Source organism: Schistocerca serialis, chromosome 1 (genome assembly GCF_023864345.2).
Source record: "Schistocerca serialis cubense isolate TAMUIC-IGC-003099 chromosome 1, iqSchSeri2.2, whole genome shotgun sequence".
In the NCBI taxonomy this organism is placed as follows: Eukaryota; Metazoa; Arthropoda; class Insecta; order Orthoptera; family Acrididae; genus Schistocerca; species Schistocerca serialis.
This window is the reverse complement of record NC_064638.1, coordinates 80,730,349-80,756,302: the sequence shown is the minus strand read 5'-3', so window position 1 is coordinate 80,756,302 and position 25,954 is coordinate 80,730,349. Positions and strand designations below refer to the sequence as shown.

Genomic DNA, 25,954 nt, shown 5'->3' with positions numbered 1-25,954 from the left:
ATTTTCCCATACTTTACGCCATTTTTTTTTGAAGTCCCCACAGGGTTTCGCCGTATAGTATTAATGAAAGAAAATAAATTTACTACCTGCTTTTTACAGTAAGAGCTCTTAGGGTGGAATGTTTGCTTTTGAAAAATCATCAGTTTTTTTTCTGAAATTAGCTTTGCTTGTATCTGTCCTTTGGCTGTACTTCAGTTCTCTGCAAATAATTGTTGCTGTGGAGAAGCAGCATTTTCTCACTGGTGAACAGAATGCCCTCTGATTTGAAGTGTTTATTGACATCATTTTTTTCTCACTCGTTTTTTTAGTTACAAAATCTGCTACTTGACAGCGCAACAGAAATAAAACTTAAAATAACGCTGTTCGCACTTTACAGGAAGACTTTCACTTTGATCCAAGTATGATGACCAGTTGTTTTTTCTAGTCACTGTACTGTGAACACTACAGTGTGATAGTAATCTGTGAGCATAAACAAACAAGAACTTTGGCAGCCTGAGAGAAAGGAGCACTACAGAGGAGCAAGCTGCATCCTCTGCTTGCAGGGCTCTCATTTTACACCTGTGTTTTGTGTTTTTTCAAAAGCCAAACTTATGCATGGTCAAAGGGATTACTGATCATGTCTGGTGTGTGTCATACTCGAACCCTGTAATAGACCAAGATTAGTCTCTTCACTCATTTCAAATATTAAAATAAAAATGAGGGAAGCAGAACAAAACAAAATGGGGTGCATTAAGCATTGGTAATGGTTTACCACTCAGTTGTTGGTTGAAGTTGGCAGCATTGTAACCAAGAAAGTTTGGACCGAAATCTGTACTGCTATCTTATGCATCCATTGTTCAAAATATTCCACACCTGAAGCTGCTGTGTTAAAGTGACCACATGATACCAACTTTAGTTAGCAGACAAACATTAGTGTTTCTTTGTTCTAAGATACAAAGTCCAAAGGCTGCATCATATGTTCCTGTTGCCATTGTATCAATATTATAAGAAGGAAAGTTGCTACTCACCATATAGTGGAGATGCTGAGTCACTGCTAGAAACAACTAAAAAGCTCTCAGAATCAGTTTTCAGCCATTAAGGCCTTTGTCAACAATAAACACACACACACACACACACACACACACACACACACACACACACACACACACACACACACACAACTGCAGTCTCAGGCAACTGAAACCACACTGCGAGCAGCCAGTGCTTGATGAAAGTGGCGACTGGGTGGGGAGGGAGAGGGATAGTATGGTGGGGGTGGCGGACAGGAAAATGCTGCAGGTTAGATTAGACTGAGGGCAGGGGAGAGGTTCCCGTAACCCTCCTGAACTCAGCCTCTCTTTAATCACTGTCCTCACCCATCCAGTCTCTTTCCTACTGCCATTCCAGCACTACATAGCTGTCAGCACACCGAATCTTTTTATTTCTCTCCTTTTCCGCTACTTCCCCCCTCCCCACCTCTCCCATGCCCTCAGTCTAACCTGCAGCACTTCGCTGTCTACCCCCCCCCCCCATACTATCCCTCCCCCTCCTCACTCCAGCCTCCTCCTTACCCCACCCAGTCGCCACTCTCATCACTGGTGCTGCTGCTCGCAGTATGGTTTCAGTTGCCTGAGACTGCAGTTGTGTGTGTGTTTGTGTGTGTGTGTGTGTGTGTGTGTGTGTGGGGTTGACAAAGGCCTTAACGCTTGAAAGCTTGAATTGTGAGAGTCCTTTTGTTCTGCCTATCTGCGACTCAGCATCTCCGCTATATGGTGAGTAGCATCTTTCCTTCTCATAATATTGTTAAATTCCATCCTGGATTTTCCATTGTTTGATTATTGCCATTGTATGTTATAGGGACCATTCAACTGCCTACTGTTGACATGGCACCGGAATATAAGTAACGAATGCACTGGCATGTGATTGTGTTCATGCAATGCTGTGCTCTTTGTTGTGCCAATGCATTCTTATGCACATTCTTTTTCCAAACTGAGCTGTGCTAGATGTTCAGTACTAATAATCAAAAATTTTCATTATTTGCATGCAAAAAATAAAGCTTTTACAAACCATCTCTGATAAAATAGTTCATTTGAATACAATTTTATTTGGAAAAGCATTTATTACATAAATTTTCATATTCATGTTTTGAGATAGAATTCACATGCATATTCATATTCGCCACAAATGCAAGTTTTCTGGTCGGTACTGGTGTTTACTGATGTCACTGTAACCTTGACCAACTGGGAAAGCTAGGTAACATGCTGTGATTGAATTTATGCGTAAGTAAAGAACAGTGTTTCATTTTAGTTGTTGAGAACAATATTCTGATATTATTATAACAGTAATGGAAAGCCCTGGTGAAAAAAATACATAAAATAAGGAAAGACAATCACTTATCTATAGAGCACTGGTGTGGGTACACACAAACATGTAATAGAAAACAGTTAATTCTAACTTGCTCTTTTTCTAGTAAGACTATAATGAATTACACATACCCAAATATACATGCTTGCGATAGCGAGTCTCGCCACTACTTCAAGTGTGTATATTTGGATGTCTGTGGTTGTGCGTGTGAATATGTGAATTCTTACTAGAAAAACAGCAAGAACTTGATAGCTAATGTTAAGTGTTTTCTGCTATGTATTTCTGTGTGCCATGCAGCAGAGCTCTATGGGTAAGTGGTTGACCTTCCATTATTTTACATATTTTTCTGTTACAATTAAATTCTTTTGTTGATCACAGCGAATATTTCACATAAACTGGAATGGAAACAACTTGTTATTGTAGTTCTCCTTTTCTCATTATTATTTTTTCTTTCTTTCTTTTAGAATTGTATATGTAGTCCATATTATTAGTGTAACTTGCTTTATTTGCATGGCACAATTTTACAATCTTATTTCAAGGCATTTTCAGAGCCATCCACAATTTTTTCCATGTTTTCTATTCTTGTTATTTTTTGATTGATGTCATTTGGTCATTATATTCTCATTGCATTCACAATCTATTTTTACACACATTCTGTTCATAACAATCACCTCACTCATGTGTTTGCTTTTATAACCATTAATATCACTGGGTAGAGGGCATTGAAGTGTTGTAGAAAGTCTTATATTTTAGAAATGTATTGGTATCTAGATGCGTATGTCAGTATGAGTCTTTCACAAAGAAATGGTTAATGACTCGTAAACTGACTGAGGGATCACTTTTCTCTGTGTGTAAAGCTTTTGTTCAGACAGTATATTTACAATTTCCTACTTCAGATTGTTTAATATTTTTTATGAAATTCTCACAAGACATATATCAAGTATGACATTTGAATCTCATTGTCACAACAGTGCAGCTGAAACAATTCAGAATTCATAACTAGTGAATAACAAACAGGAAGTAGTGCAATATATATCTTTGTTGTGGCTTACTTTACAGTGACTTCTTGTTAACTGGGACTCTAAAGTAATTGAATTGATGTGCCTCAATGTGTACCATTTGGTTATGATTTTTTTCTGGCAGTTATTAAATAAATGGCAAATTTTCAGTTTCAACTCAACGTTTCAGAATGTACAATTTCAATGACAACATTGGTATGTTATAAATAAATTATGAATTTATTTAGGTGTTGTCAATGTTAAATGTGAAAAATAGTTACCATTTCACATTGATGAAGACATCCATGGACTTTTCTGTTTTTCTGCCCAAAATAATAGTCTTGGTTAAATAATCCACAAGAATATTGTCCATAACCTAAAGCTTTAAAAATTTGGTTTAGAAGACAAATTTTTAATTTTGGGGAAAGAACTGCGTTTCTGGGTATGCGCTGTTCTTTCTCTCTCTCATACCTGTAATGCTACTATAGGAACAGTGTACTTGCCTGCTGTTTTAATGTGCCTTTTTAAAGATTTTTCAAGATAAGAAATGTATGTGGAAAGTTTGAAATGATAGGAAGGAATTGTAATTAGTTTGCAGTTATCTATAAACATGTATACACTAATGAACAAAGTGGCAGCAGCCACTAGGAATTTGAAAGAACTAAAGACAGTTAAAGTAAAACTCCTTTTTAATGAATTTCTGGGGACCCAGATACTTTTCCCTTAAATAGGGATTTTCGTAAGTGGGGGTTTTGGCAGAGAGCATGAAATGAGTGACCCAGAATAATAATTCAAGCATATTTAGGTGATACAAGTGCTGTTTAATTACAAAATTAGCAATCTCCTCTACTACAAATTTAAATTCAGTAAATATATTATTATTACACTTTGCACAGAACACGTCCTTGCCTTAAAAAATGGTAGTCTTGTTTATTTGGTCCTTCCAGATATTGTAGTGGAAAAAGTTGTTGCTCTAGCTGGTTGATATTAGTTAGAATTGATTCATCTACATTAAAGAGGAAAATAAATTCCTGACAGTATCAGTTCCTTGCACAGCAGCAGCAAAGCTTGACGCAACACTCTCTTTTTTCCATCAGTGTCATTGCCAGCTCCTACCTGTATTCCTTCACAAGCATTTCACATTCTTAAATCTTGGGTGTGGAAGTTAGGCTGTCATCATCACAACAAACAGTGTCCTGGAATGTCACATTTTCAGAAATATCACTTTTGCTACTCCATTCCTCTTCAGGCACAATGTTGTCGTCAACATCAAATGATGCATCACAGTTTAACACAGTCTGCTGTGTTATTGAATTCCATGCAGCAGCAAACTTTCACATAGCATGTTCAGTGTTAAGTCTCATCACTTCCTTCCTCTCAAAGCATGTAATTGACTCGTACACTACAGCTACTCTGTACTTGGATTTAACAGAGTTTATTATGCACTTGTCCAGAGGTTGCAGATGAATTCTGCAGCTTGAAGGAAGGAACACATCATTTGCATTCATCTGAAATTATGGTTCTTTAGGATGTACAGGGTATAGGTCATTGATAAGCACAATTATCCTTCCTGCTGCACCAGTCTTGGCATCTAAACACCCCAAAAAAAGTCTTAAAAATTGCTGACATCTCCAGGGATTGCTATTGTTCTTAAAAGTACAAAGTAGCATTTTTATGTTTTGGAACCATTTGGAGTTAATAGTGGTGGCAACTTTTCACTTCCATCACTATTTATGCATAATAGCTTTTGTTGCATTTTTTACCAACTTGGCATTTCTCTCCCTTAACATAATATAATTTTGCAGGAAGTAAATTATTAAAGATGCTATTTTCATCAACATTATAAATACAACTAGGCTCATAACCATGTATCAATTGTAGCAAAGTAATGTTTTTGAAATAGTTCACACTTTGTGTGAGCAGAGACTCACTTTCTCAACTTGTCTTTTGAAATGACAGCGATTGTTGTTCTTTTTAAAATAGTTCAACCAGCCATTCGATACACTGAAGTTTTCTGTGCCAATCTTCAAAGTGATTTCATAAGCCTTCTCTTGTCTCTTATAGGAATTCTTCCACTTCTGAGCCCTTGAAGCTGCTTAAAATAATATTTTCCACAGCATTAAACATAGACATGTGAATGTTCTTTTTCGGATCTGCAGGAATCTTTAACTTCAGCATTTGACATGCCCTATCTTTAAATGTTAGGCATATGTACTGTATTTACTCGAATCTAAGCCACACTTGAATCTAAGCCGCACCTGAAAAATGAGACTCGAAATCAAGGAAAAAAAAATTTTCCCGAATCTAAGCCGTACCTGAAATTTGAGACTTGAAATTCAAGGGGAGAGAAAAGTTTCAGGCCCCACTTTCAAATCGAAACAAAGTTGGTCCACTGTAATATGAGAAATAATGTAGGTCGAATGAATGACGATACAGCTACAGTAGTTTGGTTCGAGTCGTAAGTTTAGCAGCTAAGCTTTACCAGGTAGCCATTGCTATGCGTTAGGCGCTCCATCCGTATTTATATGGGTACCCTTCCTTTTTCACTTGCTTCATCTAGTTTGAATTGATTGCTTATTTTTTTGATCTGATAAGTGCCATTCTCTTTGTTATAGGTGTTTACGTTACTCTAAGCTGAAAATGCATTAATGTACTGTGTCGTGCATTGTTAGTCGCATTCTGATATTGAGTGTTAATGACAGGTCGCCGCTCGCGGCATGGCTTGCTTTTGTGCGCGCTAGTCTCATTGGCGAAACAATGGCAAGAACTGCTATTTGTTATTACTTACACTACTGCTTTCTTTGATAATGATCAACAAGAACCAAATAATGAACTGCGCGTGATAGAAGATGTTCTGAACGAGAGTTTAGCGAAAATTTTTCTCCGTTTGAAAATCTTTGCAGACGTCTCTTTAGTACATCACATTCTGCACAGAAATTAATCATCTCAGATTCAAAAATCTAGTCAACTGCCGTGCTTCATTTCTGACTGTATCACTATTAGGCATAAGAATAATACGAATATAAACATGGCATGATATGTATATTCTTTCGCGTTTGCCGTTGTCTCACTCTAGTTTCGTCGTTTATTAGACAGACAGGATTTAAATGAGATAGCAGCAAACATGAAAGAATTCATGGCAAAATGTTTCTATTCGTATTATTCTTGTGGTGAAGAGAATACTGCATGTGATTCACGATTCATAAAAGTTCCTATTAGCAACCATCTCTTCTCACAGGTAGGAAAAAATTCAGAATGTAGAGTTGGCCATATTGACAAACATCCCAAACAGTCTTGCCAGTTGGATTTTCGTAGTACATGCAAACGCTGCTACATTCGAAGATGAACAATACGGAATTTGTATTTACTTCGTTGGATAATGTATAAAAATGCAATGGTCGAAACTTGGGGCGGAGAAAAAAAAGCTCATCTTCCACCACCACCTTTTTTTTTTTTTTACGCAGAAGGTTTTGCGCCAATATTTATCTTTGTGCCTGCAAAGCATGCCTGTGTAGCGCTACATATATTCGACGGCAGAAGTTAGTTGTGGCGGCACCTACCAACATTTTTCGGAGTTTCCAGACCTTCCGCTTACTTTGCACTTGATTCTAAGCCGCAGGCGGTTTTTTGGATTACAAAAACCGGAAAAAAAGTGCAGCTTTGATTCGAGTAAATACGGTAGGTGGCACTAAATCATATTTCTTCACCATGTTGGAAAGATTCATCTTAAGACTGTCTTCGTCAGTTTTTGCTGAACTATAAACTTTGTATGTTGGAGGCCATAACTCCACAAAAGTCTGATACTTTCTACACTTCAGTAACCACACTTCGTACTTGTAGGTCAGTGACTATAACATCTGGATATGTTGGACAGAAATTGATTTCCAATTCTTTCAAAGCATCTGTTTCTATTGCTACAAGGAAAGTCAAGTTATTGACTATGTGCTTGGCACACATTGACCTGTTGAACTGATTACCATTTAAGACATCACAGGACAAAATTTACGATCAGCATGGGGTGGAAAGAAATCGGAATCTCAGTAAAACGTGTGAGAAGTTACATAAAAACTGGATTTGAATTTGCAAACTGTTTCATATTTACACCTTAAAAGTGGATGTTTACTTAAAGCAGGCTTAGTTAAAAGCCAGGAGAAACAACATTGTTCTTACGGGAATTTTGCCAGGACTGTTGGAAATATTCGTTACAAGTGAGATTTCCTTAAAAGCGAGTTCGTTAATTTGGGGTAGTCTGTAATCTGGAATTTGTGTGACACCAAGATTTTTTCATTACAAACAAGAGATGAGGAAAAAGCACCCTTTAGGTATCAGAAAGAAAATAAAATTATTCCACACCTCTTGTCAGGAACAATTCATAATAAGAGTCAAGTAAAAATGAAATATAAATTACCAAATTTTAAGTTTTGTTTTCTGTAGTGATATGTGGAGGCCGATTAAACAGGGTGTATACGACTCGGGAGATCTGGGAAAAACCCAGGAATATTTTCATCCAGTAGAAAACTGGGAAAAATGTGGGAATTTTTTTAGAATTCCAGGAATTTTTCATTGTTGTAGTTTTCTGTCAGTTTTATGTAATTTTGACTGATATATAATACTATAACAAAGGGTATTAGTGTATCATGGTGCTGCAGAATATTACTGCAGCAATAAAACATGAAAGAGAGTAAAAAGACTAAAATAAAACTGAAGTTGCAAATGAAATGCGTCATATACAACAACAAAACACAGTACTCATACAAGTGTCTGCCAGCAGCAAAATGTGTCAAAGGCTTCAGGAAGACTGTGGAATGCTGCAGAACAACAAATTGCCTATGATGAGCATGATGTCACAACTGTTTACATTAGATTCATTTGAGCAGTTGTGAGCAGGCCATGCACATGCACAGTTCAGTCATGTATGTGTAGTATCTTCTTCCACTTCTGGCTACAGAAATGTAGCTGTTAGCTGTATAAGCAATAGTAGCAAGCGGCCAGGTGCTATCCGGAAAAATTTTGCTGGCGCGCCCAAGCTACCAGCTTCATCTTCATGCATGCACAACAGGCTCGGATCTAAGGGACATAGGCAAACCGTGGTATTGGCTCCGGGCGGCAATTCCGGGAGGGGGGTTTGATCCTTGTCTCACAAAGCGCCTAGCATCCCGTGCACGTTGGTCTATTGTTTATTCATATGATTTTGAAACACATCCGTGTTAGTTTTTGAACACATTCTAAGTGGATTTCTGAATGAATCATAAATTGATTTTTGAATGCGTACACAGTGTACGTGATGTCTTTGCCAGGGGAATCCCCATCGCATCTAGAACTAAACTTTCCTGCAGACAAAAGCGACAGGGCTATATGAGCGGAGCAGAATAAAGCTAAACGGTTGAGTACCAATCGCTGTTTATGTGGATTCGGGACTGATACACAGACCAGTCTGCGTTGTAGTGGGGAGGTGGGTAGTCTCCATTTGCCCTGTATTTATGTTTAGTGATGTTGCTGTTTCCTCATTGTTTATTGCTATCATGTCAAATGGAAACAAAACAGATTTCTGTGGCTGGGAGCTATCAAGTGAATTAAAATACATTCACATAATTACGGAAGGGAAGGCTAAAATAAGTTATTTGTTTCAGTTTTTATTATACAGGGTGATTCAAAAAGAATACCACAACTTTAAAAATGTGTATTTAATGAAAGAAACATAATATAACCTTCTGTTATACATCATTACAAAGAGTATTTAAAAAGGTTTTTTTTTTTTTTCACTCAAAAACAAGTTAAGAGATGTTCAATATGGCCCCCTCCAGACACTCGAGCAATATCAACCCGATACTCCAACTCGTTCCACACTCTCTGTAGCATATCAGGCGTAACAGTTTGGATAGCTGCTGTTATTTCTCGTTTCAAATCATCAATGGTGGCTGGGAGAGGTGGCCGAAACACCATATCCTTAACATACCCCCATAAGAAAAAATCACAGGGGATAAGATCAGGGCTTCTTGGAGGCCAGTGATGAAGTGCTCTGTCACGGGCTGCCTGGCGGCCGATCCATCGCCTCGGGTAATTGACGTTCAGGTAGTTACGGACAGATAAGTGCCAATGTGGTGGCGCTCCATCCTGCTGAAATATGAATTGTTGTGCTTCTTGTTCGAGCTGAGGGAACAGCCAAGTCTCTAACATCTCCAGATACAACAACTGAATGATGATTTGAAACGAGAAATAACAGCAGCTATCCAAACTGTTACGCCTGATATGCTACAGAGAGTGTGGAACGAGTTGGAGTATCGGGTTGATATTGCTCGAGTGTCTGGAGGGGGCCATATTGGACATCTCTGAACTTGTTTTTGAGTGAAAAAAACTGAACAACTGTCGTCGATTCACTTCTGCCGTACTCAATAACACAAAAAGCTTTCTGTTGAGCGGTCGCCATCTTAGCATCAACTGACGCTGACGCCTAGTCAACAGCGCCTCAAGCGAACAAATGTACAACTAAATGAAACTTTATAGCTCCCTTAATTCGCCGACAGATAGTGCTTAGCTCTGCCTTTTGTCGTTGCAGAGTTTTAAATTCCTAAAGTTGTGGTATTCTTTTTGAATCACCCTGTATTTCCATCTTTCTCACAGTCAAGCATTAATCACCTTGCAGAACAATGAAGTTATTTTTGTCAGTTTGCTACAAAAATTTGACTTTTATTAATCTTTTCTGCAGAGACAGCCCATTTATTTGAAACGAAGTGTTTAATTCCATGCCGTTGGCTAGTTTCAACTGTTAGCAGATTTCAGGTGCACGTTTTCATCTTCTAGCATGTATGGCATTATGCCATAATAAAGAACCAAACATGAGATAATACACCACTGATACTCCAAGAAAATTTACATGCGAATCTGGTCATACAGATCTGCACTTTAGGCCGAATTATGCATTTTAGTATGTTTCATGGAATTTCGATGCTCTTGGAGTATCCTCTGATGTCTTGTTTCTCTTATGATATAAAATATTTTACAGTTTTACACGTATGAACATAGAGGCTTCCCCCGTCATTGTAGCTGCACAAGCACGGTGGCACCTGTTATCTGGCACTCTGTGGCAACTGCTGAAAAGAACGTAATTCTAGCAGTTGTCGGGAAAATATTGCAAATGGTAGTTGGAAAAGCGTTACTTTAAAAGTAAATTTCCTCTTATGCAAGATGAACTATGTGTGAGAATGTACGATGAATTTCTTAATTCACAGTGTCTGACTCTCATTTGAAAATCAACTCTTTGTGAAGAATTTCGAGCCCAGAGGATCAGACATTTACGTCGTTATTAAAAATTTTACTGACCCATTTGTGTGATATGTCTTAAAATGTAACACACGGAAAAAAGATCAACATTATATGTGAAAACTTAGATTTTCTTGCAACTTATTAATCTTTGAGACCGATATTATATGTGAAATCTTTGCTTGTCTTGTAACACCATGTATATTAATTTAATCTATTGACGTTTCCTGTGTGTGTGGTCACATTACTGAACAGTAATGTTGCTATTGGCTGACTACATCATATGTCCTATGCTATGAATATCCGCCGTCATTGGCTGGCGAGATCAAATGACATGAACTATGACTGGCTGCACATCCTAATCTCGATTTCGATGCTTCGGAAAGTAACATCAGGTGTTTCATGGAACTCGAATTTATAGTTCCGTCATATGAAAATATGCAGCCTACATGTTGCTGCACATCACAGATCTTTCGAAAAAGTGTTTTTTCACCCATAAGTTTCATTTTGTAAAGTGCCGGGAAATTCTACACCGGTGTAGAAAACCATAATGATTCAATGGTTAATAAGTTTTACATTTCTGAGGAAAAGTATACTGTCACTTAACACGGAAAAAGTGTATTTTCACCCAGGAGAAAGGGTATTTTTAACTGGGAAATCTGGGAGAAATCCGGGAATTTTTTTCCTTGTCCTGTTAAAGGAAAGCTGTAATGAGAAAGGATGCGTGTGCTGTAAATGTTGTGCATGGGTACAAAAGAATAAATTTAGTACATTACGTTATGACACTTTTAACGCATCCGTGGTGGATGGCTTTGTCTTTATGAACTAAGTCTGAATGGTGGTTGCCTTTAAATTCCTGAATGCTAGCCTTTCCTTCTTTTTTTTTTATTATTGCATGTCTTTAATAATAACTCTCTACCACCACTCTTTGAGTAATATAATATGTTGATTATTTTAGTGAGAATTGCAAACTAATTGTGATACTAAAAATATCAGACACTGTTGTCATGCCCCACCCACCTAAATTAAGGCAAACATTTTAATAATTTTCTGCCATTAACCCTGGTAATACCAGAGAGGGATACTTTATGCCCACTATTTGTAATTTATGTAATTTAATCATGTAAATTAGATTTCAGAGTTTGTTTTTAATGAATTCTTCTACCAAATTGTACAGTTGCTTTAAACTTTTTCAGTTAAACTTATTGCAAACATTTCGTTCTTTCCTCCTGAGTAATAGATGCAATTTCACAACAAATATCATCTGCGCTACTAAATAAAGATGAGTCATCGCGTAACATCATTACCAAAAATCTCAAAGGTTCTGACTGATTTGCTTCACAGTGTTACGCAGTATGCTAATAAACATTCGGACAGACATAAGCTATATATGTAAGTGAAAAGTTGGTATCAAAAAATCTTGAAAAGTTCTTCACTGACTGAAAAGTTCTTCACTGACTTCAAATTTTTACATGATACTCTTATAAACACAGATAGATATGGGCTGTATATTTTCTTAATCAACAGTGCACAGGATTTCCGCTGAAAATCGACTGTGAGAAATAAAATGCTGTGCTGTGAAAATGTGTGGTTTCATTTTCTTTCTTGCATTCAGCTTAACTGCAATAGCAACCCATTTAAACCATTAAACAAATTGTTTCTCTTGTATATATTCTTTATTCTTATATAAGTTTAAACAAAAATGGTATACAGAACTATCTGCTTTTTTGTTTTCTTCTTCGCAGTCAGTTTTAACAGAACATAGGAAAGCTACACTTGTGGCTTATCGGCTTATGATCAGTTGTCCGAACTTGGTAACCTGTTTGGCAACTAAAACTATGCTGAATACTGTCATTGAAGCTACTGTCCTCACACGTCCAGCAGCAAGATAGATCTTTCATACCCCATACACCAATGATCCCAAACAATGTATCCATTCATTTTAAGCGACTTCAATTCCTAACCATTGTTTCAGTGGCAATAATAGTCAAAAAGGCTTGAGGTTAGAGAGAGTGGAAGGAGAAGATGGACAAGGAGAGAGGGAAGGATGAGATGTGTTGTATAAATGTAAATCTCAAATTATGTTGCCTTGAAATAGAATCAGTTTTGACTTAGGAAATTTTGTGGATCAAGTTATGTTCAGCAGCAGTCATCAATTCACAGCCTAGTGGCATTAAAAAACAAGTTTCCTTTTGTGCAAATATGAGTTAAAAAGAAGTAAACATTAAAGAAATTGTGATTAACATAAAAAATTTACGTAAATGTGTGAATATACCACTGTCACACCCTGAAACTCGAATTTTTTTAAGTTATGCGATTATCGACTGTGAAAGTAATGAGTGCAAATAATAACTGACCTCATAACAATTCTTGGCCACAACTGGTAATTGACATGATTAATTTAGGGCATTTTGTAGACACTGGCAGTATAAGAAGGGGAAATTCAAAATATTTGCAGTTGGATATTAAGTACATGAAGTTCAAGAGCAGCCAGTAGTGACTGAAAACCTCTTACAAAAATAATCTCTATATATACTTGAATACCAACAGCTTCACAATTCACTTTAAATTGTTAACTACAAAACAAGTGCATGAAATGCTATGCCAACTGCATAGTCATTTATTAATAAGATTAGCAGTACTCATATTTAAGTCATTTTGTTACTACCAAGTGTGGCTCAGTGGTAGTGTCCTGGAACACAGTCACAGGATCACTTCTTCTATCCCACATCACTGTGCAGAATATTTTTTCCTCTTGCCACTTTTCTTGATTTTGACAGTGTTTGTTAAAGTGCAAAATGCTGAGGTATTCAAGTTTAGGACACAGAGTAAAAATAAATTTGGCAAAATATAGTATTTGACTTGCACAATACAATACAGCTGCCAGTGCTTTGGAGGAGGAGCCTATAACTGTTGATACTATTTGTTAGAAGAGTCTATGAAGAAATACCCACACGAGACAGAAAATAAAGCTAACTGGAGTTGCAACACAATGAGGGATTTGCATACAAATGGTTACAAAAGTGGAATAAATGTACAAAGTGTCAGTTTGAAAACATTACTTTCTTTTCATGTCTTTTATCTCCAGTTCTTTAATTTCTCTATCTACTTTCAGTGCTACCATTCTTATTTTATTTTCCTCAAGTAATACTGTACTTCTTTATGTTTGCACTCTATGCTCTGTAATCTTCTTTCATAAAATTTGAATTTCACTTGAAAACAATTTTTTGTTTTTTCATGTTTGGGATGCAATTCTAACACTGTAGATGCCATGACAGAATCCTGGTTTGTGTACTCCATATCTGCTGGAAATTAGAGGTTATTTGTAGTTCAAAATACAAAATATACTGCTGTCACTTAACTTTCGCTACTGTCTTACCAGCTCATTGTAAACACTGTCATCTTTCTCTGTCATCACCAAGGAGAAAAATATTTTGAATGAGTTGAAGCTACAGTCATCTACTCATTTACTGGTGTGAATGAGCTATAACCTTTGGTGTTATTTAAATTGGTGTTAAAACAAGAAATGGACAAGAATGTAATGAATAACAGAAACTACCTTTCAAGCAGCAAATTTGTTTCGAAAACTTTATCAGATTGTACTAAAAGGTAACTTTGGAATGAAAATCTGCATTGTCATTGTAGTGTTTGGAAATAGAAATCAGTAGTTTCTTCAGGCCCAAAATTAGCATCTGCCCATTTTGCAGTAACAGTAGGCCTGATGAAATTACCACTTTCAGTTTTTTGCAGTTCAACCTTGAAAAGTTATGACAATTGTTTTGCTCCAGTTTTTGCGGTAGATGTGATTACATAGATGCATCTTAAAATTACACACTGTCATGCGTGAATGCTTTCTTGGTTCTTCCCTTAATAGTGTCGTAACACATTTTCAAATATTCCCAAGAATTTGTCCGTATATTGTGTGAATTAGCCAGCAGTAGCTTCTTTCCATGCCTCTCGTTTGCTGTGTATTTACAATGTACGATTGATACCTGCATTTGAAGTGCAATAATCGTGTCAGTAGTAGATTATAGCAACGTTTTGTGCTAATTTAGAACAATACTGAACCTCGTTCAGTGAATCCTTGTTAAATGTTATACAATAAAGTGGAGCCCTAAGCAGAATTCTATTTCTGAACTAAGGTTAAAATTGACCTCCAGTCAATGACGTTTCTTTTATAGAGTCAGTCCTTATTGTGCTGTTGTCAAGGAAGAAGTTTCATAAAAAAATTTTTGTTTTTGATGATGATGTGAGAAAGTAATAAAATAGAGAGTTAGTTGACCTTTTCTAGAATATGGATAAGAGATTTTAAAATGTATAACGTAGTTTCATTCTAGAGTCATGAGCGTGTACTAAGAAACAACAAAGATGAAGTGCGTGTGTCACTATGAATTTAAGTAAGTGTTTAATCTTGCATAGTGTGACATTTGAACTTTTTTGTTCTGAAAGCCTCATGCTAATATTTCTTTCCTCTCCAAGTATGACTTTTAACAATGTGCATTTCATGTATGACTATAGACCAATGTATTCTGTACAAATAAAACAAAAATGAATAAGTTCCTCTTTCTAGTAGTTCAGATAAGATTTAATTAAAACTGCATGCCAGTTTCGACATGGATTCTAGAGAAAAACATAGAACTAACAGGGTGAAAGTAAGCTAGTTCAGTAGCATCCAGAATGCTTCATACATTTAAATTTAACTCTTTTTGAACACGTGACCTTTGTAGAAAGTATAGAGATTTAATTTGTGTCCTAGTGCCAGGCAGTGCTGAGTATGTGCTTCACGAACTGATGTAATTTGATTATGGTAACATTTGCTCATAGCTCAATGTATCTAATGACAACCAAAATATTTCAGACAATGGAAAATCCAGGATGGAGTGTAACAATGTAATGAAAATGATAGTAGCTTCGCACGATATAGCGGAGATGCTGAGCCACAGAAAGGCACAACAGAAAGACTGTCAGAAAGTTAGCTTTCGGCCAACAATGCCTTTGTCAAAAGTAGACAGCATACACAGTCTGGCTCTAGCTGCAGAGACTGTGGCCGTGTGTGTGTGTGTGTGTGTGTGTGTGTGTGTGTGTATCTACTTTTGACAAAGGCCTTGTTGGCAGAAAGCTAACTTTCAGTCTGTCTTTCTGTTGTGGCTTTCTGTGACCCAGCATCTGCACTATATGGTGAGTAGCAAGTTTCCTTTTCTTATATTGTAATCAAAATATTTAGTAGATTTGTCTGAGTAGGCCACAAATTTTTGACACAGTTCGCAGTTGTTAGTAGCTTTGGTGTTACAGCCAAAAATATAAGTGGCTGAACACCACAGTACTTTTATGGGCATGTCCCTGTTGTGAAAAATCTGAAACTGAAAACTAATGGAAGTGAGAAGTGACTGGTATGGTAATGTAAGTGCCACTTCAGTGCAACACATTTTCCATTAGAGAGTGCTCTGTCACATAGCACAGTTAGAAATGGTCCTTACTGTAACAGTAATAGTGATTTCTTTTATCGTAATTGAGGGTGCTGGTGCAGTGATAATACACTACCTTCTGTGGCCATCCAGGTTTAGATTTTCTGTGATTTCTCTAAGTCACTTTGGTGGTAGCGAGGATGGTTCCTCAGGTGTGGCTGAATTCCTTCTCCGTTTTTTCCCAGTCCAAGCTTGTGCTGCTTCTGTATTGACCTTGTCATTGATGTGATGTTAAAGCCTAATCTTCCTTCGTACTTCTATCGTAAATTCACTTTCAAGAACAGATACTAGTGTTGTGGTCATCGGTGTTCAGCATTAAAAATTAGCAAAAATCCATTTCATGAGATGAATGCAGAGCTTTCTGTGACAGTCATTTTGAGTAGGAGGGTATACATTTCCAGTGTTATCCCAAATTCAGACTTTTATTGTGGGTGCAGGTGGAAAAAGTGGGTGTGGTGTAATCCTTGATCTGATCTTGTAACTGTGATGCTACTCTGTATGTTTTGTGTAAAATATATTTTTTTTATGATGCGGGTCACTAAAAATCTGTAAGTGAAATTGTTGGCTTTTTATGACTGAAAACAGTGATTCACCTTTTGCTGTGGTCAGTCATCATCAATTATCTTAAGCCTAGGAGGGATGATTAATTAAATAATACAAAACCCATTTTAACTCAGTTTTGCCATGTTTGTGGGAATAAAGCCATGGGTTAGTAAGTAGTGTAGTTATCATTTTGGATTAAATTCTGTAAATTCATTGATGTAAATACAAATTTATATGTTTCTGGGTATGAATTCACAATTGGTTTCATGAAGTGGTTCATGAAGTTATGTAGATAGGGATTAAATCAGATAAAAATTGTATGTTTGTGACAATTCTTTGCAGAATTCAATCTGGACTTTTTTTTCCGCCTTTAGAGTGTTATATCTTGGAAAATTCGTCTTTCAGCCAGTATTGTGATGACAAAAGTGAAGTATGTCTCGAATTCTTCTTCTTAATACTATACCCTTGGATTCATTAAGCAAGTCAGAAAATAGTATGAAATATGTATTGACAGAAGGAAATAAGATCCATTACCAATGCCTGTATCCTTAGGATGCCGTCACTGTCCATATGACTTCAACATGCATAAACTGTAATTGCATGCCATTGTTGTTGCTATTCTTGGAAATCAGTTCTGTTGTATTTCATTATGTAATAGTGTCCCCCCTCCCCTCAGTGTTTCATTTGTTGCTAGAGCCTGAGCTACGTTATTTAATCCAGCGACGTCTCCTTAATGCACGACACAGTTCTTTTAAGAAGATAAGCGTTGCTTTTCTTTCCATTTCTATCGCCATGATGATGCTGTTCCATCCCTCTCTTCCCCCTTCCATCAAATTTCTGTCATACACATTGAAGTACTTGCACTTAATGCTGTCTACAATTTTTGATTGTGTGTAGCTTTAGTATAGCATTATAATACTCTGTTTATTCCATGAATTTATCACCATTTGAATAGTGTATTGTAGTTTACTTTGATGTGAAAATTGTGAAACTATTCTGTATAGTATTAGAGAGAACTTTTTCTAATAATGGATAGACATTGAGGAACTGTTTGACCAGTAAGTTCTAATATCATGCTCATTTTAGTCTCATTATGTCACCATTTTTTATTGTAAATTGTCATTGTAAAATTAGAAAGCAATTAGTAGTATTGTAATATAGTTTATAATCAGCCACTGGTCCTGCACTTTCACATCTTCAGTTGAGATTTAAAAAATGTACATTATCTTATGGCAATTAAAAACATGCTAAATGCTGCAGATAATATTGAAATTGAAAGCATATGCTTTTGTTATATATAACTTTAACTAAGAAACTATGGGTTGTGATGTATGGGGCTGTTGTGAATAGACCACTCTGTCTGAAACATGTGAGAAAGCAAGGCCATTGCTCTAAAGCCTTGTGATGCCATCTTCAGGCTGAAACATTCGTTTCTTTCTCTTTGTTTGCAGGAAGCGTAGGGATCCCAACTGAGCCCCAAGGTATGTTAACTTCGTAAATATTTTCAATTGTGCTACATATTAGTCCGGAATATGGGCTTGTATGAAGGCTTGGTAGGCAGTCAGTGAGGTCTGTAATTTTGTTTGACAGTTGTCAGAATCAACTTTTTTTTATCTGAATACAGTAAAGTATTTGACAACACACAGCCAAAAATTTTAGTATCCAAACTAACACATAAATTGTATGATCGTGCTTGTATGCGTATGTGAGGACTCCCAGGTACTGGAATTTCTCAGTAGCTTTTGTTTTATTTTGGTTCTTTTTGAATTATCGGTTGTTCCTCCCAAGCCTTCTTCTTCAATCATTTATCTTCTTAAGTGAACAGAGAGAAAGACATTTCAGAAGGTCCCTCATTTTGGAATAAAATTAGATAAAAGTTACTGAATAGTTAAAGTTGTGAGCTCAGACTTGTATTATTGCTTGATTATTTGCATGCTAACTTTTAATTTGTGCAGAGTTAACTTCATACAAAGTAAGTTTCAGTACTAATAATTGAAAGAGGTGTTACTGTAGAAGATAGTTTCTCCAGTCCCGGTCTCTCCTCCCAGTTTGAAATTGAGTGTGATCGAGGTTTCACTGTACATATTGTTATGCATCCCTCAAAATCACTCTGCTAATGTAACACTTTATCTGCTTCCACAGATGAGCATGATGAACACCTAAAAATTGAAGAACTCCACAAAAGACGAAATTTTCTTGCGTCATTCTGCAAGCTTATTGTATATAATATAATGCCCACAAAAGTTGCTGCTGATGTATTCAAACATTATGTCAAGGTAAGAAATAGTTTGTTAATTCAGGAGATAAATCAATTTGTAGTTGCAAATACTGTCATCGAGATGTGCTTTTTTGGCTTCTATTAGCTGGTTGCTAAATGGAAAACAATTTTTAAATGACGCTTAAGGTTCTTACATTATGGAATACAGCATGGGGCACTAAATGTTTATGGATTTTATACAAAAGTTTCTTTCAACATATGACTGAACTTAATGCTGCAAGTTGACATCTTACTGTTGTAGTGTAAGTCTTTTCTTTTATTCACAGTCCTGCACCTCCCTCACCTGCCCTCCCCTTCCTCTTTTTACTAAGACTTCCCTTTCACTTTTCTACAATTTATTCCAACTGTGTTACACCTTTCAACTAGCTGATCTACATCAAATGCATCTGTCTGTGCCCCGTTATCTAGTATTTGTTCTTATTTTTCTGTCTCTCCAGCCACTTCTAAATTTCTTTCCACTAGGTTTCCCTCTTGTAAGTTCTCATACTGCACACCTTCAGCCCCATATTTCTTGAAACAAACTGTTACTAGCATTACCGTCAGTTTAAATGTCTGTGCCGACACTCTTCAGACTGTGGTACACACAGTTTTGGTGCCATTCAGAACTTGAGTACTGTATCACACATCCAGTTTATCAGGCTGTTGTTTGTCTCAAAAGTAAAACATTCGGTAGATAAATAGTATATTTCTATTCCTCAAAGTTTTAGTATCAGCTATATGCAAGCAATGCAGCTTCTTTCTTGTTGAGGTAGGAGGTTTCAGGTTGGGATAACTGCACAAGTAGATGGTGATTTTCAACAACAGCATATTTAATTTGTGCAATACAGTGAGTATGGTGGGGTTTGTATTGGGGTTATATTCATTATTTACTTATAAAGACAATCATATTTGATTTTGTCAATGCGTTAAATATTCGTGTTCAGAAGAATGATGCGGTGTGGTCTTACCTAACTTTGCAAATTTTATTTTGTAAATTTTTATCCATTGGTAGATTGTGGTGATAGGAACAACAGTCAATATCATCTATTTTTTGTGTCATCCAATGTTATTAGGACAAACACACACAAAACTAATTGAGGACTATTTTTGCAAAACCAGCTCTCTGCAAAAATGGCAAAAACGAATTTTTTGTGATGTTTAGTATTTGAGATAGCCACCTTTCTTATTGAGAAAAAGAGTTGTGCTTCAAATCTCAATTACTGCCATGGCTAGAAGTTACCAAATGCCCTCACGTTATTCCAAAACTAGCTTTCTGCCATGAAACTGATGTACAGTGAAACCCTGCTTTTACACTTTTCAAGGTACATCAAAAAATAATGTAAAATGTGGAAAATAACTTTTTAAGCAGTAAAAGCTATGTATATGATCCCCCATGCATTTTTGTATTTTACATTTTATATGTATGTAATAGGCATCGAAATACTTGTCAGGGACTTGTTTATTATCTGTAAAGGCCGTTTAAAATTTGTACAATCCTTATCCTCCGACATAACGAGATCTGGCATCGAAATACTTGTCAGGGACTTGTTTATTATCTGTAAAGGCCGTTTAAAATTTGTACAATCCTTATCCTCCGACATAACGAGATCTGGTAACTGTCCAGGAAGTGGAAAAGTTTGTTTTACTTTCATAAAACATTATTGATGTCTTTGGAAAGCCTGCAGTTGTGTCATTCATTATTTCAGAATGAAACAAAACACTAGTGACATATTTTTTCATGCTTAGCACCACGCTTTTCGAGAATTTATTCTCATTGTCAAATGCAAATATTTATGTAAGTATTTTGTGTGATGTTTGCATATGTGCTGTTCTGTGTGTGTTGTACTGTAGTCATCCTTGTGAGATTATAAGGTTTTGTGTCTCCTTCAGAAAACCATACACACAAGCACCAATTAACCGACAGATTTTATGTGTGTAGACGTTTTGACTGACCGATCGATGAACTTTCTTTGTATTATGTGTTGCACTGTCGTACCAAGCGCTTGATAAGTTGTTCTCTCTTCACTATATATGGGATTAAATGCTGTTCTAATTTGAGATGTGAAGTGGATAAAAATTCAGAGACATAGTTTCTGGAGAAATTTAAAGACTAGATGTTTGTGGGACTTGTCAGTGAGGAGTATAGCAGTAGACATGCCAGTAAAGGAGGACTTTTTTCATTCTTTTAACAAATCCATAATGGTTTCATGTGACACATAAAGAGAATAAAAGTCTGTCAACCTTCTGTATTTCTAGTTTTAGATTTTATTTCTGATATTCATTGAAAAGGAAATCTAAAAACAGATACATTGATCTTCGATGGACATTTATTCAGAAAATACACTTACTTCGTTGTTATAAGTGTTAAAAATGTCCGGCCTATAGCCAAGCCTCATGCTGTGGAAACGAAGTGTGGGATATTTGTATACAGTTATAACAATTGCTAAATGCTTCATTTCTTATGTATTTCTTGAGTGTATTACATAATGTGCGTCACGACTGTCTAGTCTTTTTCTTTAGCTGAAAGATCATCTTTTATGCTACCTATATAAATAAATAACATTTACAGGTAAATTAGTGACTTTTACAGGAAAATCTTTTGTTTTATTTACTTTGGTTTACCATGGTTTATTTCCTCAGACAACTAAAAATCACTTTGCAGGTTCCAGGAATCATTTTAGTTAATAATTGTGGGGATACAACAGCACTGAATTAGATGTCCTGTTAATGCCTGTGTATGGCCAAAAATCATAATGTAGCTAACAGCATCTCCTTGCAGCTTACAGCCTCTCTCATGACTGTATTTTATTTTGTTAAGAATGGTTTGATGTTCAGAAGTCAGCAGCTCCGAAATGCGTGGTTCATCCATTCTTAGATAATTACGATAATTATTGTATCCCAGCTGTTGAAGTAACAGAATGTGGGTGAATTTCTTTCCCCTTATGTGCCCGCAGCTTTCTATACTTTCTTACCTTTAAAACAGCCAAGGCAAACAACTGGTCTTGTTTCTGTGTAAAACCAACTAGGATCTTGTACAACATAAACAAAATTAACTTAAAGATAAATCACAATAATAGGGCAGTGCTGAGTGCTGTCGGTTGGTATCTGTGTAGGCTACCATGAAAGATGTCAGTTGGTCGGCCGATAAATTGGTGCATGTGTAGGAGTCTTTGTTCAAATGAACCTTGTTACTCCCATCACCATACTGAATAGACCTTGGCAGTGGCAGAAGATAAAGTATGAATTGTTCCAAGTCTTACTGATGCAGATCTGTTGATTAGTGTGCCCTGGTGTCAACAAACTTAACCCTATAATGTTTGGGAATGCTTCTTGAAGGCCAACATAGCTCCAGCATCGTTTTGTGTCAGTTAAGTTTTTTTCTCCACAAACATTGTTTCATAAAGTGTAAATCTCAGGAAAATTATCAATAAGTTAACACAAAATCAGAAGCAAATTAACATTGTGAACCTAGGAAAAGTAATGGTAGGAATACAAAATGTCATTAATGTCTGGAAAATGTTAATTCCAGGAATGTAAAAGTGGGGTTACACTGTATCAAAATTTTAATGATACCAGTTTCAATATTCATCATTGTTAGAATTGCTGCCTCATGGCATTTGCTCTCTGTTCATTTGTATTATTATTAGGTTGCAAAGATATGTATCACAATATTAGGAAAAGGATAGAGTGCTACTCTGTGAAGATGAGCTGTTGAGTTGCAGACAAGTGCAATGAAAAGTCTGTTACTTATAGCTTTTGGCCAAAGCCTTCTTCAGCAAAGAAAAACAAACACACACATATATATATATATTTACACAAGGAGGCATACCTCATGGGCACATGAATGCTACAGTTCCAGTGGTTGCAATCATGTGTGCATGAGGCATGCCTGCACATGTGCGTGTCTGTGCATGTTCTCTGCTGAAGCGGCTTTGGCCGAAAGCTATAATGTGTAACAGTCTTTTAAGTTGTTCCTGTCTGCAACTCTGTAGGTTATCTTTATGGTGAGTTGCGAACTATCCTTTTCCTAATATTATTGATATCCCCACCTAGAGTTTCTGTTGTTTTATTACATATCACATAGAGATATGGAAGTGCAGGCAAAGTCATTACAGTTGTAAGAAGTTTACAAGGGCATATCTCCCATCAGATCTTAAATAAAATGCACGTTCAGTTTTGCCAAGAGAGAGCCATGGAAGGAAGTATGAGTGTTCATTCTTAAAGTACAAACAATGTATGTATCATGTGTCATGACCAATGGAATGCCATTACATAAGACAAAAATAAACTTTCACACATGGCCAGAGACACAAGCAGATCATGGGGCTAATGAAGTCTTCTCAGGGGTGAAGCCACCTAGAAAATAATCTCCAAAGGGAAGAAGTTCAAAATAGGGTTCTAAGACTTCCCCAGCTCATACGTTTCACAAAATAACAACAGTATTTTAATCGCAGTTTCATCAAAATTCCTGGAAAAGTCAAAGTATTGCAAAATGACTGGAATGTGTATAATCTCAAATGGAAGTAAAGTGGTATTTTAAAGTCCAATTTGTCTTTCATCATTGCCAAAACCCAAGTTAGTCACAACTAAAAGCATTGTGAAGGTTCAGTTTTCTGGTAGATATTGTGGGGAATCAGCTGTAGCAGAGGTTCTCACAAAAGACCAAAAGAACTCCAGAGCCATGGATGCAGCCCAAAAAAAATGGAAACAATGTCTCTGGTCAGGAAAGAAAGCTCAAAATATGCAGAGGCGATGAGGTTCATGGAAATACCTGATTATTTATTTAGCATCCAATAGATCACACATGTGATGTAGGATTTGTCATTTGATTACACATAACACATACTCATAATAAATGGACAAACATATACAAACATGTCAGGGAGCTCTACAAAACAATATTGCAGGGCATAGTGCAGATATAAGTGGTGTGGTGGAAAAAGTAGATGCTGGGGAAACAATTTTGAGACACTCAACTATAAACATATCGGTTGGCTTTACTTAAAATATTGAAATGTTTGCCTCAATTTAATTACTGCATTCCACATCAGTATTACTTAAGAAGTTATTTGTAATATACTTGTTAATTGTGTTTTCTTGGTAAGTGGGTGATACAAAATAAAGTTGTACACCAATATGTTGTGCAGAAAGTAGATTTTGAAATACTAGATATTTTCATGGTCTTTTTTAAATGTGTGTATGCAGATTGTTATTTTGATTTATGGATGTGTCAATAACTGTTTTCAAATTAATGCATTACATGTGAAGTTTGCAAAAGTTTCATCCATATAAAAATCCCTAAAGAGTTTTTTGCATTTCCAGAAAAATGACAATTTTGCAGAAATCAAGTTTTGAAGAAACAGTCATTAATTTGGTCTTGTTAATGAAGCAGAAGTGGATGTGTTATAGCTGAACTATTTTTTTGTTTATTTTTTCAGTACTACAATGATTATGGAGATATCATCAAGGCTACCTTAGGAAAGGCTCGTGAAATCAACAAGACCAATTGTGCTCGGACCATGGCTCTCAGTCTCACTATGCTCTTCCGTGATCTCCAGAGAGATGGGAGTCGGATTAATAGACAAATTGAAGATTTCATAAGTTTGAAGGTAACCATAGGCAAAAAAAGTCAGAATTTTGTATTAGTGTGTTTGATAGTGTATGTGAAGTGGTTCTTTTGCCTTTCAAAAGATGAACATGTATGACAAGACAAACAAATTTACAAGCATATATGTGAGAGGGCTGCTGACATGACATTTAATCAGTGTGTAATGAATGTAGGACAAAAAGGATTATTTGAGATAAACCGTACATGGGAAGAAGGAAGCAGAAGTTGTATATATATTCAGTTCATTAGTCACTCTGCAATGAGTTTTCATAATCAGACTGTATTGTTAATGTGTTTCTGCTTGACCAGTCACATGTCGTCTTTTTATAAGTAGGTTGCTAATGTTGTCCTTAGATTGTTCGGATCATTTCAGTCGCCCTCTTGGCCTTCACTTGTGTGAGGCAAAAGTTGGTACTAGTTGTGTAGTATTCAAACACGTGGCTCTATACAAATTGATAAATATGATAAAGGACAGCTGACAATGACAGGTCAACATGTCAAACTGTTGTGCAGAGTACCTGTGTTTGATTTGTCCCATCAGAGATTTTTCTCTGGTGGGAGGATGGGAACGGGACCCACTCAGCTTTAACTCAATTGAGTTAAAGGAGTTAAGTAGTAGTGGCTTCCAAGTTTCTGAAAGCTGGTAATGGCTGGCAGAGCGATGTGCTGCCTTCCGTATAGGATCCAAATGACACTGTTGGCAGAGGAGGATGATAGGACAACTGATCACAGAGTTACGAAGCTGTTTTTGATGGTGCTGGAGAAAACACTTTTTTTGTTTTCAAAACTTATGGAACTCGAAGAGCTTGCATTGTTAAATAAGGGTATAAGAATGTACAAATGCCCCTTGGGATTCCAGAACAGCTTGTAAAAAGCTAGCATTCTCTTCTTGCGTAACTTAAACATATTTTGTACAGTTAGTACATTAAGTTATGTAAGAAACTGTCTTGGTCAAGTCGGTTTTTATTTATTTATTAGATTACAGTGAAACCCCTATTTTACGTTTCTGTGTGATCCATGCTTAAAAACCGCACAGAACTGCGGTGGGGGGGGGGTGGGGGGGGGGGGGGGAGAGATTGCAGTGGATGAGGCAGCAGACTATCGATTTGTTATTGTTGTACCAGGCTGATGGCAGCTTGTGGAATACTGCTACATTTGTTAGAATACTGACAAATGCTGCATAGAAAAGAAAATACGGTTGTATATCGTAGCCTTCTTCGGAACGTGAAATAAATATTCAGGGCTCTGGAACGAATCTTCCATTGACATGTATTGTTATAACTGATTTCCTGCAATTTTTAAAGAAATTATGATACCATATTTTTCAAAAGTTCAAAATCATTAAAAAATATCCGAGTGAACTTACGGAAACTGTAGCTGTTTTCCATATGCAGTTCCCGTATGTAGCAACTCTTTCCCATCAGTTTTTCTATAGTATGTTTTTTTCTCACCAGAGACGATGATTGAATGCAAACCAACA

General features: G+C 36.4%; 1 protein-coding gene across 2 annotated transcripts in view; it reads left to right on the top strand.

Moving 5' to 3' along the window:
• The window catches only part of LOC126462196 (cohesin subunit SA-1), a 154,665-nt gene that overhangs the window by 96,702 nt on the left and 32,009 nt on the right, over positions 1–25,954 (top strand). The window contains exons 17-19 of one of the 2 annotated variants that reach the window (XM_050096056.1): positions 18,061–18,090; positions 18,752–18,885; positions 24,305–24,475. In XM_050096056.1, the coding sequence (XP_049952013.1) occupies positions 18,061–18,090; positions 18,752–18,885; positions 24,305–24,475 (335 nt within the window). The remainder of the gene's footprint in view (positions 1–18,060; positions 18,091–18,751; positions 18,886–24,304; positions 24,476–25,954) is intronic. The other variant, XM_050096057.1, reaches the window with a different exon arrangement.